At 41.7% G+C, this 15220-nt stretch overlaps 1 protein-coding gene across 1 annotated transcript in view; it reads right to left on the bottom strand.

The window, feature by feature from the left end:
* The window catches only part of SLC19A2 (solute carrier family 19 (thiamine transporter), member 2), a 32431-nt gene extending 27168 nt beyond the window's left edge, over positions 1-5263 (bottom strand). Inside the window, exon 1 of the mRNA XM_006872631.1 lies at positions 4859-5263. Within this exon, the coding sequence (XP_006872693.1) occupies positions 4859-5062 (204 nt within the window). The 5' untranslated portion in view covers positions 5063-5263. The remainder of the gene's footprint in view (positions 1-4858) is intronic.
* Between the last annotated feature and the right edge of the window lie 9957 nt (positions 5264-15220).

Raw genomic sequence — 15220 nt, forward strand, 5'->3', positions numbered from 1 at the left:
ACGTGTTCAGGCTAATGTACAGAATGGAGATTGACCTTGCCTCTGGAGGGAACTAATAACTGAGGCCTTGTCTATTTAAAATGCTTTCCTGAGCCTGACTAGAGTTTAGTCAAGCAGTTTCTAGGTAGGCAAAATCAGTTTGGTCCTTACAAAACCCAGCAGCCACTCCTCGGGAGAAAAGCTGAGGCTTTCTGTTCCCACAAAAGATTAATAGCCTCAGAAACCCTGTACAGGGTCATTCAAGAGTTGGAACAGACTGGATGGCACTTAACAACATTCTGAAGCTGTATGAAAGAAGTCACAAAAGAAGAATCAAGACTGGATGGCACTTAACAACATTCTGAAGCTGTATGAAAGAAGTCACAAAAGAAGAATCAAATGAAGCGTCAGTTCTCCAGGAGTTCCTAGCCTAGTAAGAACTATATAGACACACACACACACACACACACACACACACACACAGTGTTCAGTGTTACATAGGAAGTAGGAAATACAAAGTTGCTTCTCTGAGATGTTGTTTCTCTGAGAAGAATCTTGAGGCTGAGAAAGTTAAAGGCTAACAGAAATATATCAAGATATTTATGGGAAAGTAAGTCCAAGCAGAGGACACATCTGCAAATGTAACCAGTAGATGAGAGACTGTGGACATCATGGACTTAAGTGGAAAAACGCAGGAAGAACAAGCATGTGGTCGAGAGAAGACTGTCAGAGAGGTCTAAGTGCCAAACTCTGTGAGACTCTGAGTTATCAGGCAGAAAACATGGGATGTTTTTCCAAAAATCAAAGAAAGGCAGTGAGTAGCTGTAAAAGCACATGCTAAAAAAGGTTTCGCAAGGATAAAACAAAAAATGTTTGGAGGTAAAGAGTTCTCTCTCTGTTTTATTCAAAGTTTGACTTTAAACTATTGAAATACACTAGAACTCTAGTTTATTTAAGACATAATGTGGTATCTATTTCAAAAGTAACATTTTCCCCCTGAAATCTAAGAAAAATCTTTTGAGAATGGAAAGACGAAATGCAGTCCTTTTTCCTACCTTTTGTCTTCAAACTAGGTCAACAACAGTTCTATTTAAGATGATCCAACATGGCCCTTCTGAAAATTTCTAGTGGGAAATACAAACTTAAATACGCATGCCATTAAACATGATTTAGAATTCACTATGCCTAAAAATCATATTTTTTTACTTAACTATTCATTGTTAAGGAATCCTGGTATAGCACTGTAGGATAAGCACTGGACTGCTAACCTCAAGATCAGTGGTTCAAGCCCACCAGACATTCCTTGGAAACCCTATACAGGGTCACTATAAGTTGAAACCAACTCATCGGCCCTTAACAATAGCATCTATTGCTGAAAGCAAGCACTCATTCAGGAAGGAGAACAAGTTGTTCTATTTAATTCAAACTTTAGTTACTTAAAAATCTAGGGTTCTCAAGCAGACATGTGGTCTGGCTGGTGACCACGTTGGTCTACCGACAAGGGGAAGTAGGGGAGAAACAGCAACGAAGTTGTGAGTTAAGTCCAACCACGTTCAACAGACACCTGTTAGTTTGAGATTGAGACCTGGTTGTCCAGCAGTACGGACTCCTAGGCTCAGGGACAGGGAGGGACATGGCCACAGAGGACTAGTGGGGAGAGTGAAGCGTCCAGCTGATATGAAGTGGGTGGGGGGGATGTACAAGAACACCCATACTTGCAGATAGTACCTATTTGACCTGGCTTCAATGGCTGGATGATCAGAACTTGACTAGAGGAAGAAAGAAGAGGAAAAAAATGAGTAATTTGCTACCATTTGATGAACTTAACCTATACTTAAATTAGATGTAGTAGCTCAAAAGAGGGAACAAATCTTTACAGCGAGGATCATTCCCACCCCTTTGGAGCACAGGGTTGACAGGGATGGGCAACTCAGACACTTGCTACCCAAAATGGGGGAGCTACAAAGGCACAAAGTGACTGGCTTACAAGCTTTCAAGAGGGAACCTAGTTTCAGAGGGTGCAGGGGAAGGTAGAATCTCTTCTGAGTGGTTTCCAACCTGTCTGGGCCAGGTTGGTGAAAGGAGATGGAATAAGACTCTTACAGTTCAATAGTGAACAATCGCTGTCAGAGCTGATTGTAAGTATTACAAATGTAAAGGTAGACATTTTGTAGCAAAAGGAGGGGAGGGATTGATCTTTCAGTCTAGGAGCAGAGGACCCTGGGACCATCAAGGGAGAAGAGCAGAGTGGGGGACCCATCCAGTGAAGCAGTGATGCCAGAGATGGAGGCAGAGATGATGACATGGAGAGAGGCAGTAGCTGGGGACTCTGGGGAGGGAGTAGCGTTGTGTGCTGTCGGCCAGGAGGCAGGCTTGCGAGGTATACCCTTTGTTTGTGTGAATGGCTATATATTACTGTGTGTTTCGGTGTACATCCAAAATAAATAAATAAACAGTGGGGATGGAAGCAAATGCTGGTGAGTGATGACTCATGGAGGGAATTATAATCATCGCAATGAAACAAAATACGCTAGGATGAATGTAAAGCTGATGTTCTCCCATGTAAAGTAAACTATCATTCAATTCACAATAAAAACTAAAAAAAAAAAAAATTCTAGGGTTCTTTATAGGGTGAGCTGAGTCACAGGGTGCATAACCAAACCAAAATAATCAGTCATGATTTTGGGCGGGGGGGGGGGGAGGGGATGTTGTGTGTGGGGGCTCACAGAAAAATGACACCTCTTTCCCACCCAGACCACCAGATTTCTCTTTAAACCCTGTCCTCTTCCTCATCTAATCTGCAATAACAGAAGTGAATTTATGCTTTTGTTACACAATCAGCCTGGACCTGACATCCCTGCTTTATTTCTATGCCCCCTGAACATGTTTCACTCATCCTAGAAAGCTTTCTGACATGATAGAGCAGCTGATGGCACATTGCAAAGCAGTTCTCTGCCTAGAGCATGTGAAAAAACAGATCACCTTTCAAATACCAACACTGGGAGCAGGCTTATTCCCACGTGCTTCTCTGTCAGGCAAGATACACACACTGTGCAGATCACATGGCAGTTCACATGAAACTTTAATTGTTAGCAGCACATAAACTCTATTATTTCTGTCTCAGGGGCTATACCTCAAATACAGTGGTGGTTTGGGATCTTCAAAAGCATTCTCTCAGATTTAGTGCAGTAATTTTCTCTTGTAAAATCATTCTGTTCAGAAGAGTAAACACTTTCTACTTTATTATTGTTTTTAAGCAACATTAAAATTCAAATAAGTGATGAATAATTCTTACAATCCCTGCGAAGTGGTGCATAAGACTGAGAAACATCAGAGATACTTGCTAGAGATGACAGTATCAGAAATTTAAATGATCCAATCCACTCAATGGCATTTAATAACAATCAGTATCTAATCCTGATTCTTAATTTCCTCTCAAGTGCTCTTGACAATGGATCAGCAAGTGTTGTGTTGTTGTTGTTGTTGTCAAGTGCCATTGAGTTGGTTCTGACTCATAGTGACCTTGTACAGGGTTTCTGAGAAGCAGCTGGTGAGCTTAAACCGCCGACCTTGCAGTCCAGTGCATTAACCCACAGTGCCACAAGTTGTAGCAACCAAAATTGGGCTATGAGTAATTATATACAGTTGGTCTATAAATGATTCAGGTAGTGCCACCTCTTCCTATGACCTGTTACGCTATGACCCAAAAGGGGTGACTACTAACCACAGCCGGGAGACTAAGGTTAAATGGGAGGAGTATTTCACAGAAACTGGGGCAGGGAGGCAAGGTGGAAGGAAAAGAAGGCATAGGAAAAAACAAAAACAACCCAGCTAATGAATACTCACTCTGTGTCTACTAGGAAAAAGAATGGTAAACTTTAGATTTCACCCTTTGTTAAGTTCCAGGAAAAAGTTGCTGAATCTTGTTTATTCTGGTTTTGTGGTAGCACCCTGGGATGAATTCCTTTTTCCAGTTTATATAATGCTTTTCTTCTGCAACGGGAAAGTGTTGGGATTGACCAGACACTTTAGCGTTAAACACATATCTAAAGAACACTATGAACTTTTGAAGTACTTTTAAGTCCCACTCTAGGAAAAATCAATCATCAAGAAGTTCTTATTCATCGACTATGTGTTCTCAATTACCCTGAACGTCACAGAAGCACTGTAGCATTCAAAAATCTCACCATCTCCTTGAGGAGCGAAACTAACAACGGTGAAGCAACAACGAACAATACAGAAAAAAACTGTAATTAAGCGACAATTATATGATACCATCTAAGTATCTGTTTTTAACCCAGGAGGTGGTGCCTAAAGGGGGGGCAGCAGCATATCCTTGGGACCCACCCAAGTGAAAATCAAGAAAAAATAAGACGAAGGAATTTTTTTTGTGTGTGTCCCTGTACTGTCCTTATTTGACTGGGCATATTCACCCTGTGAAAGGTAAGCAAAGTACTGGGGGAAAGAGGTGCTTTCAGAAAAAGTGGTTATGCTGCATCGGTTTGCACTTCTAAAATCAAACTATACTCCTCCACTTCCAACAGCTGCTAACTGCTGGACCAGTTTGGGTAGTCAGGCCCGGCCCCATTACAGCATCCTCGGTAAATGGCCGAAGTCCCACGTGCATCGGCGCTCCAGACCCTCTAAATCCATTGGACAGCAGGGAAATGTGAATTGATGCCGTGCAGGGCGCAGACCCGCTTGCCAATTGCGAGAAGTCAGAAAGTCTGTCCAGAATGGTTCCAGCTACTCGGACGCCCTTCTCGTTGCCGGTGCGTTAGCTAACCGCACCCCCTCCCCGCACACATCAAATGCGCTCGTCTATCCCCCCGCCGCCCGGCCGCCCAGCCTCCGGCCCCGCGGTGGACGCGGCGCGTACCTCCCTCTTGGTGAGGTTCTTGTCCGGCCCTAGCAGGTAGGGGGTCAGGAAGGGCTCGGACGGCCTGAGGCTGGCGAAGAAGCCGTAGGCGCAGAGGAGCGCGGTGGGCAAGAACCAGCACTCCCGAGGGACCCGAGCCGTGCGCAGAAGCATGGTGGCCGCCGCCGCCGCCGCCCGCCGGGACACCGGGCCCGTCACATCCATACGGGGAGCGAGGGGCGGGGACCTAACCCGGCCCCTTCCTTCTCCTCCCCTTTTTCCTCCTCCTCTAGAATGAGGTTTAACTGCCGACTCCACACGGGCACCAGTAAGTGAGAATGGCGCCTCCTACCGGCAGGGCCAGGCCGTCCAGGACACCACCCCCCGCCTCTCGCCGCAGCTCCCAGGGCCTTTCCCTGCAGAGGCTTCCTCACGTGTCACCGCCCAGACGCACGGCCTAAAACTAGACACACCCAAGGCCCGCCCTCCACCTCCAAGCTTCAGCCTAGTAGCCAGTCACAGCGGACGCTAGCATAATACCTGCTTTCCCATTGGTCAGTGGCTCTACGCCTCTCAGAAGATACGGACTGGCCGTCTGGGAATACCGGGCTGCTGACGTCCTCTGGCTGTGGCACGAAGGGCGTCGGAGACTCCTGCCTGAACGCAGATGCTTGTTCCTTGACACGCGCTTGTCCCACACACGGTCACTGCTGCAGCTCACCTGTCCAGAATGTTCCGTTGGGCTTAACCTCCCACTGAAAGGAATGTGTCGTTCCATGCAGTCACCCTCTCTAATTCTTAATCACCATTCCTGGGATTTCTACGTCGTTTTCGGAGAGATTTGGAGACCAAGGGCGGTCAGAAATTTAACCTTGGGGCAGAGGAATGAATTCTTTAGCAGCTTTCTTGTTTTAACTTGTAATTTCATCTCCGATAGAAAGACACTACAAGCTCAGAATCTAACAGCTCAGGGCGCTTACGAAGAGGCTGAATCAAAGGAAGTAGAAAAAAACAGCGTGAGAAGAATGAGCAAGCTAGTCACTTAAAAAGACTGATGTAGTCCCAACTAAAGGGTTTTCTTGCACTTGTGCTCTCCCCCTCCGCCCTTCCCCATAGGATACAAAAAGCAATTAAACACGTCGCCGTACAGTATGATCTGTCGTTGAAAAGCAAGTGGGAAGACCCTGCGCCATTAAAGTAGGTTATCACGAAACAAGATCAACCTCTGCATTAGAGAGAATGCAGGTCTTGGCATACTTTTCAAGGGCAAAGTATGACAAGGATTCCTTAGGGCTTCCTTTCCTCTCCCTTTGTGTGCCTCTTCCTGCCTCACTCGCAGCTCAGTTCTGTCCCAGTTCTTCCATTGCAGACATAGCTGCACCGTTTAAACCAACTTTCCCTGTGGTGTTTGTAGATCTTGCCAAAAGCTCACAGGGAATCTCTTTGAACTCTCCATTTCCTTTAATGTATGTTATGCATCTAGCTCAATTTTTCTCCTGCGGCAGCAAGTGATATATCAGTAACAAAAATATGAATCCTCCAGGTGGAACAGATATTACAGTAAAAGAAAAAAAAGACATGTTTCTAAGGCTGCACAAGCGAATGCACCAGTATATATGAGCTGATCAATGTCTGAAGAAAATCAGTTGGTGGTATTTACATCTCTCCAAAACAAACAAAAAAACCCAAGCCTGGATAGAGTTTCCAAGGTTGTAATATTTGCATTAGGAAACAGACCACCACGTTCTTCTAGCGCCTCGTTCAATCACTGAAGTCTCATGTTAGCAGCTGAGCACTTAAATCACTGTGCCATCTATCAATAGGGATCAAAGTGTGGTAGGTAAGCCCTGGAGATCCTCAGGACCTTTGCAGAGGTTCCATGAGATCAAAACAACTTTCATAATAAGACTAAGACCTTATTTCCTTTTTAATTCTAGAGGCTATATGATGTGTGATGACATCACTCTGAGATGAGACTGTGCTTGTATATATAGTCTTATGTTTAATAAGTTTTTCTGGTGTAATTTCTAATATGAATAAATATCAATAGGTATGAAGTATAAACCAAAAACTCTTAAGGGTCCTCAATAACAGGAGTCTTGAGGCAAAAATGAGAACTGCTAATTCACATAATGGAGTCCTAGTGTGGCGCTGTAGCATAAGCACTGAACTGCTAACCACAGGGTCGGTGGTTCAAACCCACTAGCTGCTCCTCAGAAACCTTATACAGGGTCCCTATGAGTTGGAACCAACTCCACAGCAGTTAGCAACAACAATGAGTGTGAAGTGGTGTGTCATTGTAGTTTTGATTTACATTTCATTAATGACTAACATTGGTGGCTCAAATCTACTCAGAGACACTTCGGAAAAAGACCTAGTGATCTATTTCTAAAAGGTCACACAGCCTTGAAAACCCTATGGAGCAGTTGTATGCTGTACGCATCAGGCCAAGGTGAGTTGGATTTGACTCTACTGGCAACTGATTGGAACAGCTAAAAAGGCGTTCCTTTGTGGTGCAATTAGTTAAGTGATCAATTACTAACCTAAAGGTTGCTTGTTTCAATCCATCCAATGATGCCTTGGAAGAAAGGCCTGGCAACTTGCTTCTAAAAGATTGTTGTTGTTAGGTACCATTGAGTCAGTTACAATTCATACAGGCCCTATGAACAACAGAATGAAAAACAATCCACCTTAAGAATCCTATGGCGTTTACTTCTACTCTGCTCACATGGGATCAGCATAAGTCAGAATCAACTAGATGGTAATAGACAGAATGACAAATGTTGAGCTCTTTTCATGTGCTTGTTAGCCATTCATGTATCTTTTTGTCTATTCAAGTCCTTTGCCCATCCAATTCTTAATTAGGCAGTTTGTCTTTTTGTTGTCGAGTTCTGAGTCCTTTATATATTTTAGATTCTGGTGAGGAGCTGTAGGATCAGTACTGGACTGTGAACCACAAGGTTGGCAGTTCAAACCCACCAGCTGCTCCTTGGAAACCGTATGCAGGGTCACCATGAGCCAGAAGTGACTTGATGGCATTTCACAACAACACATCACAAATATATGACCTACAGATATATTCTCCAGGAGTTAAATAGAATATTGAAGGATAATTTTCTCTACTTATATAAAGAATGTAGGAGTTTGGATGTGTGTTTTGTAAAATATAGCCTACTGTACACTGTAGGATCAGCACTGGACTATGAACCACAAGGTCAGAGTTCAAACCCACCACCTGCTCCTCGGAAACACTTATATAGGGTCACTACAAGTTGGAACCGACTCGATGGCATTTAACAACAAAACAATACACTCTTCTGGATATTTCTTTTCTCAGAAATAATTCATGGAGAACATTCTATGTAACAAGATATGTTGTTCTTGTTGAAAGGTGCTGTCAAGTCCGTTCTGACTCATAGTGACCCTATGTGTAACGGAATGAAGCACTGCCCAATACTATACCATCTTCCAAATCCTTGGTATTTTAAACCCACTGTTGCAGCCACTATGTCAATCTATCTCATTAAAGGTCTTCTTTTTTGCTGACCCTCTATTTTTCCAAACATGATGACCTTCTCCAGCAATTGATCCCTCTGATAATATGTCCAAAGTAAGTGAGAAAAAGGCTTGACATCCTTACTTCTAAGAAGCATTCTGGCTATACTTTTTCTAAGACAGATTTGTTTATTCTGGAAGTCCGTGGTGTAGTTAATATTCTTCACCAAAACCATAATTCAAAGGCATCAAGTCTTCATTGGGCTTCCTTATCCACTGCCCACCTTTTGCATACATAATGAAGTGAATGAAAATATGATTTAGGTCAGGCATACCTTAATTCTCAAGGTGGCATGTTTGCTTTTTAACACTTTAAGAGGTCTTTTGCAGCAGATCTGCCCAGTGCAATCTATCATTTTATTTCTTGACTGCTGCTTCCATGGACATTGATTGTGAATCCAAATAAAATCAGATTCTTGACAACTTCAATCTTTTCTCAGTTTGTTCTGATGCTGCTTATTGGCCCAATTGTGAGGGGTTTTGTTTTCTAAAATTGAGGTGTAATTCATACAGAAGTCTAATCTTTGATCTTCATCAGTAAGTGCTTCAAGTTCTCTTCACTTTTAGAAAACAAGGTTGTATCTTCTGCATATTGCAAGTTGTTAATGAGTCTTCCTCCAATCCTGATACCACATTCTTTTTCATATAGTCCAACTTCTCAGATTATTTGCTCAGCAGACAGATTGAATAAGTATGGTAAAAGGGTACAACCCTGAAACATACCTTTCTTGATTTTAAACCATGCAATTTCCTCATTTTCTGTTCAGATGACTGAATGCATCTTAAGTCTATGCACAGTTCTGCATGAGCATAATTAAATGTTCTAGAACTTCCATTCTTCACAATATTATTCATAATTGTTAGGATCTACACAGATAAACACCTCTGCATAGTCAATGGTATTTATTATTTCTAATATTTATATAACATCCCATGTTGGGGTGGCATAACCTATTCAATCATTTCCTATTTATGGTCATGCTAAGCTAAAGTAAACATGCGTGTACAATATATCTGTATCTATTGTTTATTTCATGTGTGCAGAATGAGATTTAGCCCAAGGAGTGAGATTGCTAGGCCAAATAATGTATACATTTTAAAAACATAGGTGTTGCTCAGTTGTTTTTTTACAAAAGCAAGAATCATTTCCATTTTTATTGCCAGAATATGAGAGTATTCTTTTAGTACTGCAGCCCTGCCAACAAGACGTTAAATCTGGCTTTTGAAGTTTTGCTAGTCTTATAGGTGTTAGTGAGAGGTTCTCAGCTTGTGGAAGTCTTGCCCCTGAGAGGACCTTTAGCAAGTCTGGAGATATTTTTTGATTATCATGGATTGGTGTGTATGTGTGTGCTACTTGCCTCTTGTAGGCAGAGCCAGAGATTCTAAATATGCCCACTCCTTACTTATGGTCATGGTTAGATCTCAAAGACCAGGTCATTATGCAAAATTCAGTGTTAGGTGAAAAAAGAGGATGATCACATCAGTTCACAAAATATAGGATGACTACATCATAACATAAGGAGCTCTGGTAGCCTAGTGGTTAAGAATTGGGCTGCTAACCTCAAGGTTGGCAGTTTGAAACTACCTGTTGTTCCACGGGAGAAAGATGAGGCTTTCTGCTCCTGTAAAGATTCACAGCCTCGGAAACCCTGTGTAGGGTCACTATGAGTCAGAGTACTTAACAACAACACATCTTTACATAACTTTCAAATCACTAAAAAGCATGGCCCAGTCAAGTTAACACATGACCTTCCACCATCACTGCCACTGTTACTATTGCCTTTCCTTGGTATTCATTGCTGCCAGGTGTATGTTGTTAATTCACAAAATAGTTGGATCGTAGATCTTTTACTATTGTCATAAATGCAAACTGTCAGATATTGAAATAGTCAGTAAATGATGAGTAGGTGTATTCTAAGGAACTGTGGTAGCATAGTGGTTACGAGTTGGGCTGCCAACCGCAAAGTCAGCAGTTCAAAACTACCAGCAGTTCCTCAGGGGAAAGGTGAGACGTTCTGCTCCCGTAAAGATTTACAGCCTCAGAAACCCTGTGCAGGGTCACTATGAGTTGGAACTGACTCCACGGTACTTACAACAACAACATGGTATATTCTACAATAGTCAGAGTAGCTCCCACAACAGAGAGTAATCTAGCTAGAGCATCAGTAATGATACTGTTGGGAAATCCCAGAGTAAAGTGATACTTTATTCAATTTGAAAATCTTCTATCAGTGAGTTTAAGCATTTTTTCAAGTTTACTACCTGTTTGGAGTCCTGGGGTGGCGCTGTGGGTTAATGCACCAGACTGCAAAGCTGTTTGAACTGCAAGGTCAGTAGTTCAAACTCACCAGCTGCTTCTTGGAAACCCTATACAGGGTCACTATGGGTCGGAATTGACTCGACGGCACTCAACAACAGCCTGTTTGGGTTTTTGTTGTTGTTGTTATTAACTGCTGTCAAGTCCATTCCAACTCATAACAACCCTGTATAGGGTTTCCAAGGAGGGGCTGGTGGATTTGAACCACTGACCTTGCGGTTCAAGCCAACCTTGCAGTCCAGTGCTTATCCTTCAGCACCACTAGGATTTACCCCTCTGTAAATTGCCTAATCGTGTATTTTGCCCATTTTTGTTCTTGTTGTTTATTGCTCTCCTATTAATTTATAAGAGCTCTTTATGTCTTCTTATTGTTGTTAAGTGCCATTGAGTCTGTTCTGACTCATAGCAAGCCTGTATAGGATTTACAAGGAATAGTTGGTGGGGTTGAACTGCTGAATTTGTGGTTAACAGTCCAGTGCTTATCCTACAGCACCACACCCTTTTATTTGTCTTCTTCCTTTAAAACATTACTTTTCAAATATGTTTTTTATTAACTTTGTTTACAGAATCTTTTGCTAAACAGTAAAATGTCAATTGAATAACATAAATCAAGATCTGAACAAATGGTTAGAAATATTATATCCTTGGCTGGAAGAACAGCATCATAAAAATGTCTCTTTCCACAAAGTTAATTTATAGTTTTAATGCAATTCCGATTGCAATCCAGCAAATATCCAGTTAAGAATCCAAAATTTTCTGCAAGTTTATATAGAACAATAAAGGCCCAAGAATAACTAATAAAATCTTGCCAAGGAAGACTGGTGAGGGGTACATGCTTTAATAGGTATCAAAACATACAGGCCCTGGAATCAAATTAATATGGTAGTATCATTGGAATAGACAAATATTTAAGTCAAACAGAACAGGGAATTCAAAAGTAGGTCTTACTGTATATGAAAATTTGGAGTTCTGCTATAGAGCTAGGAGACTGCATGTATACTCTAGGAGCCAAAGAAATGTTATAAATAAGAATAGATATTCAATAATGTAAAAATATGAAGAATATGATAAATACTGATTAACTTGATATTATTAAGGAGATTGCTAGACTGAGAACACAGATTTTGTCTTAATCTCTGTTATTTTTCTAGCACAGTGCCTGGAAAGGAGTTTAATGAATCTTATTGGATGAATATCCCTCTACAGATCTGTTTTTCATCTCCTAAATGATACATTGCTAACCCTCAAGGATAGCATCATGAGCTAGCATGATCTACAAAGCATGAAAGAATTAAACATTTTTAACCAATTTAGTAGTACAGGCAGCAAAGGAGCATTGATTCATTCAATTGTAATATATATAGAATTTTAGAAAAGGAAGAAACAAAGCCAGCTTCTCCATTGCATTACTTTCTAGAAGAAGACTCTAAATTAAAGAAAAATTAAGGCATATGTAATAGGATGAAATTGGAAATATGTCTATTGGCTCAACTTGAACTTTGTTCTATGAATGATGATGGTGGTGGTGTGCCACTGAGTCTGTGCCAACTTATAGCATCCTTGTATAGGGTTCCCAAGGCTGTAAATCTTTATGTGAGCAGAAAACCTCAACTTTCTCACATGGAGTACCTGGTAGATTCAAACTACTGACCTTGCAGTTAGCAGCCAAGCTTGTAATACACTACACTACCAGGAGCCCTTTTTATAAATGATAGAATTCAGTACAATTTAATTATAATAATTGATTATTAATTTTGGAAGAATATTGAAGTCAAATGGCAAGAAATGTGGATCTGTTTACCTAGATATCTTAGAGAGTTCGTAGCAAACTAAAAATAGTCTTTGATGTGTAGGCTCTATTTCTCCATGCCAAGCACTTCTATGCTTTCTCCTAGCTAATATTTTTTTTACTTTCTAATATTCATTCTTCTTGGATCAACTATCAACACTCATGGAAGCAGCAGTCAAGAAATCAAACGACATAATCGCATTAGGCAAATCTGTTGCACAAGACCTTTTTAAAGCGTTGAAGAACAAAAATGTCAAGTTTGAGGATTAAGGTGGAGGGTCAGAGGAAAGAGGAAGACCCCAGTGAGATAGATTGATAATATAGCAGCATCAATGGGCTGGCCCAGGACCTGGCAGTATTTCATTCTGTTGTGCATAGGGTTGCTATGAGTCAGTACCGACTCGATGGCACCTAACAACAACAAACAATATAACATACACAATTTCCTCAGGTTATAGTTAGATCACTCAGGGACAAGGAATCTTAGTACTTTGGGGCACATTTATTCCCTCAAGCCAAGTTTATTGAGCAAGGATTAAGCACTGGACCACATAAATGGCTAAGTGGTTGACTACTAGCTGAGAGGTTCACAGTTCGAATCCATCCAGAGGTGCCTCAGAAGACAGGCCTAGTGATCTGTTTCAGAAAAGTCACAGCCTTAGAAATCCTGTAGAGAAATTCTACTCTATATACACGGAGTCACCATGAGCCAGAACCAACTCTACAGCAACCAAAGAACAACAAAAATTGTTTAAGGCATTGTACTTGGTGCTCTAGAGAAATGGAGCTACGACACAGCCCCCAACCTCAGGGGCCTCAGATGATGAATTCGTAGGAAACAAGTGATCCAATTCCCACTCTCGGCTGTGCCCCTGAAATGTCCCTAAACTGATGACCTATTTCATGAAAGAAGCAAATTGGGTCTGACAACTGTTTTAGACTCATGAGTGTCATGTTATTCAATAAAAAGCCAGTTCAGCTCACAAATGACTCTCCTCCCGTTTCTTAAATGCTTGACCCAAATTTTGTATGCAGTCATCAAGGCATCGCCCCACAGCTGAGACCTGTCAGACAGCAGCTCATCTAAAGGGCTGCCTACTCATCAGCCTTCTCAGCCTGTGTGGGCTGGGAATGTGATACAATGCAGGCAAGTCATTGCCACACCTGCAAAGCCCTTTGAGAAAGTGCTCTGGGCTTGCCCACAACACCTATTTGTGGCAACATTTCTCACTCTTGCCTCTGCTTGTCTTCTGCCATCCTTTGAGAATTAACTTAGAATGCCGCCATCACTAACGACTCTCAAAAAATTCTGTCCTGTGTGAAAAGTTAGTGCATGCCACTAGCCTCTTCCTAGCCTGGCCAGTCTCCACACCACAGTCAGAATGGTTTTTGTTGTTGTGAAGTGCCATTCAGTCGGTTCCGACTCAAAGCGACTCAATCAATATAAGGTTTTCGAAGAGCTGCTGGTGGGTTTGAAGAGCTGATCTTATAGCTCAAACCGACCTTGCGGTCCAGTGCTTATCCTATAGCACCACACCAGGAGGGTCAGAATTGTTGTTGTTGTTGTTGTTAGCCTTGCTAAAATCTAATAGCTTTGTCCTGATTGTTTGAGAACCTTTTTGTGCTTATGAAGTTTAAATTCCTCATGTTGACCTCAGAAACTTGGCACTTGATGTTCCTTTTGTCTGGAGCACTCTTTCCCTAGATATTTATACGACGCCCTTCTCCACTGGAGTCATGGTGTGGTGATATCGGATTAAGCACTGGACCACAAGGTTGGTTTGAACCGCAAGGTTGACCGTTCAAACTCACCAGCCGCTCAGAAACGATACAGAATCGCTATGAGTCAAAATCGACTCGATATCACTTAACAACAACAATAAAATCATTACTTTGTTGTTGTTGTTTTTAAGTGATATCGAGTCGGTTCCAACTCATAGCGACTCTGTAGAGTTTCCAAGGAGTGGCTGCTGGGTTTGAACCACCAACTTTGTGGTTAGCTGTCCAGTGTTTATTCTGCAGTACCATACCAGGACTCCAATTATCACCTTATCCTAGTTAAAACTGCACACATTCCCTCCCACCCCATGACTCTCTGCCCCTCTATCCTGTTTGATTTTCCTTGGTGCTCATTCCTATCTGCTTAATTATGTATTTATTTGTTTCTTTGCATCTTTTCTAGAATGCTAAACTGATAAAAGCCACTGCAGCTTTCTTGTTGCTTTTTTTTTTTTCTGTCACTGAGAAACAATGCCTGGCATGAACAGGACTGCAATAAATACTTAAATGAATGACTGAAATACCAGTTCCTCTCTGCAGACTTACAGATACCCCTTAGGGCACTGGTTCTATTTTCTGTTCCCTTCTCATTATGTAGAGATCTCCATGATACATGTTACATTTTATTATAAGTTTTCTCTCTTATTCCTCAACATTTTCTAAACTCCTCAAAGACAAATATTTTACTCATCTTAATGTCTCCAAGTACCCAGCATCTTGGTGAAACTGTAGATTTAAGGGAAGAGGAGGAAGCAGAATGGTGTAGCCTCAAATGAGATTCCAAAGTAGACAGGCATAAAGGGTGGAGAACTGCTTTACTACTCTCATCGTCAGGAGGCTACCTTGGTTCTAAAAATAGTGTTGGTGTCAAAAGATTTGTTGTTATTGTTTAGAGTTGGTTCGACTCATAGATCCTGTATGGGGTTTCCAAGGAGCGGCTGGT

The sequence above is a fragment of the Chrysochloris asiatica genome, unplaced genomic scaffold (assembly GCF_000296735.1).
Source record: "Chrysochloris asiatica unplaced genomic scaffold, ChrAsi1.0 scaffold00207, whole genome shotgun sequence".
Classification (NCBI taxonomy): domain Eukaryota; kingdom Metazoa; phylum Chordata; class Mammalia; order Afrosoricida; family Chrysochloridae; genus Chrysochloris; species Chrysochloris asiatica.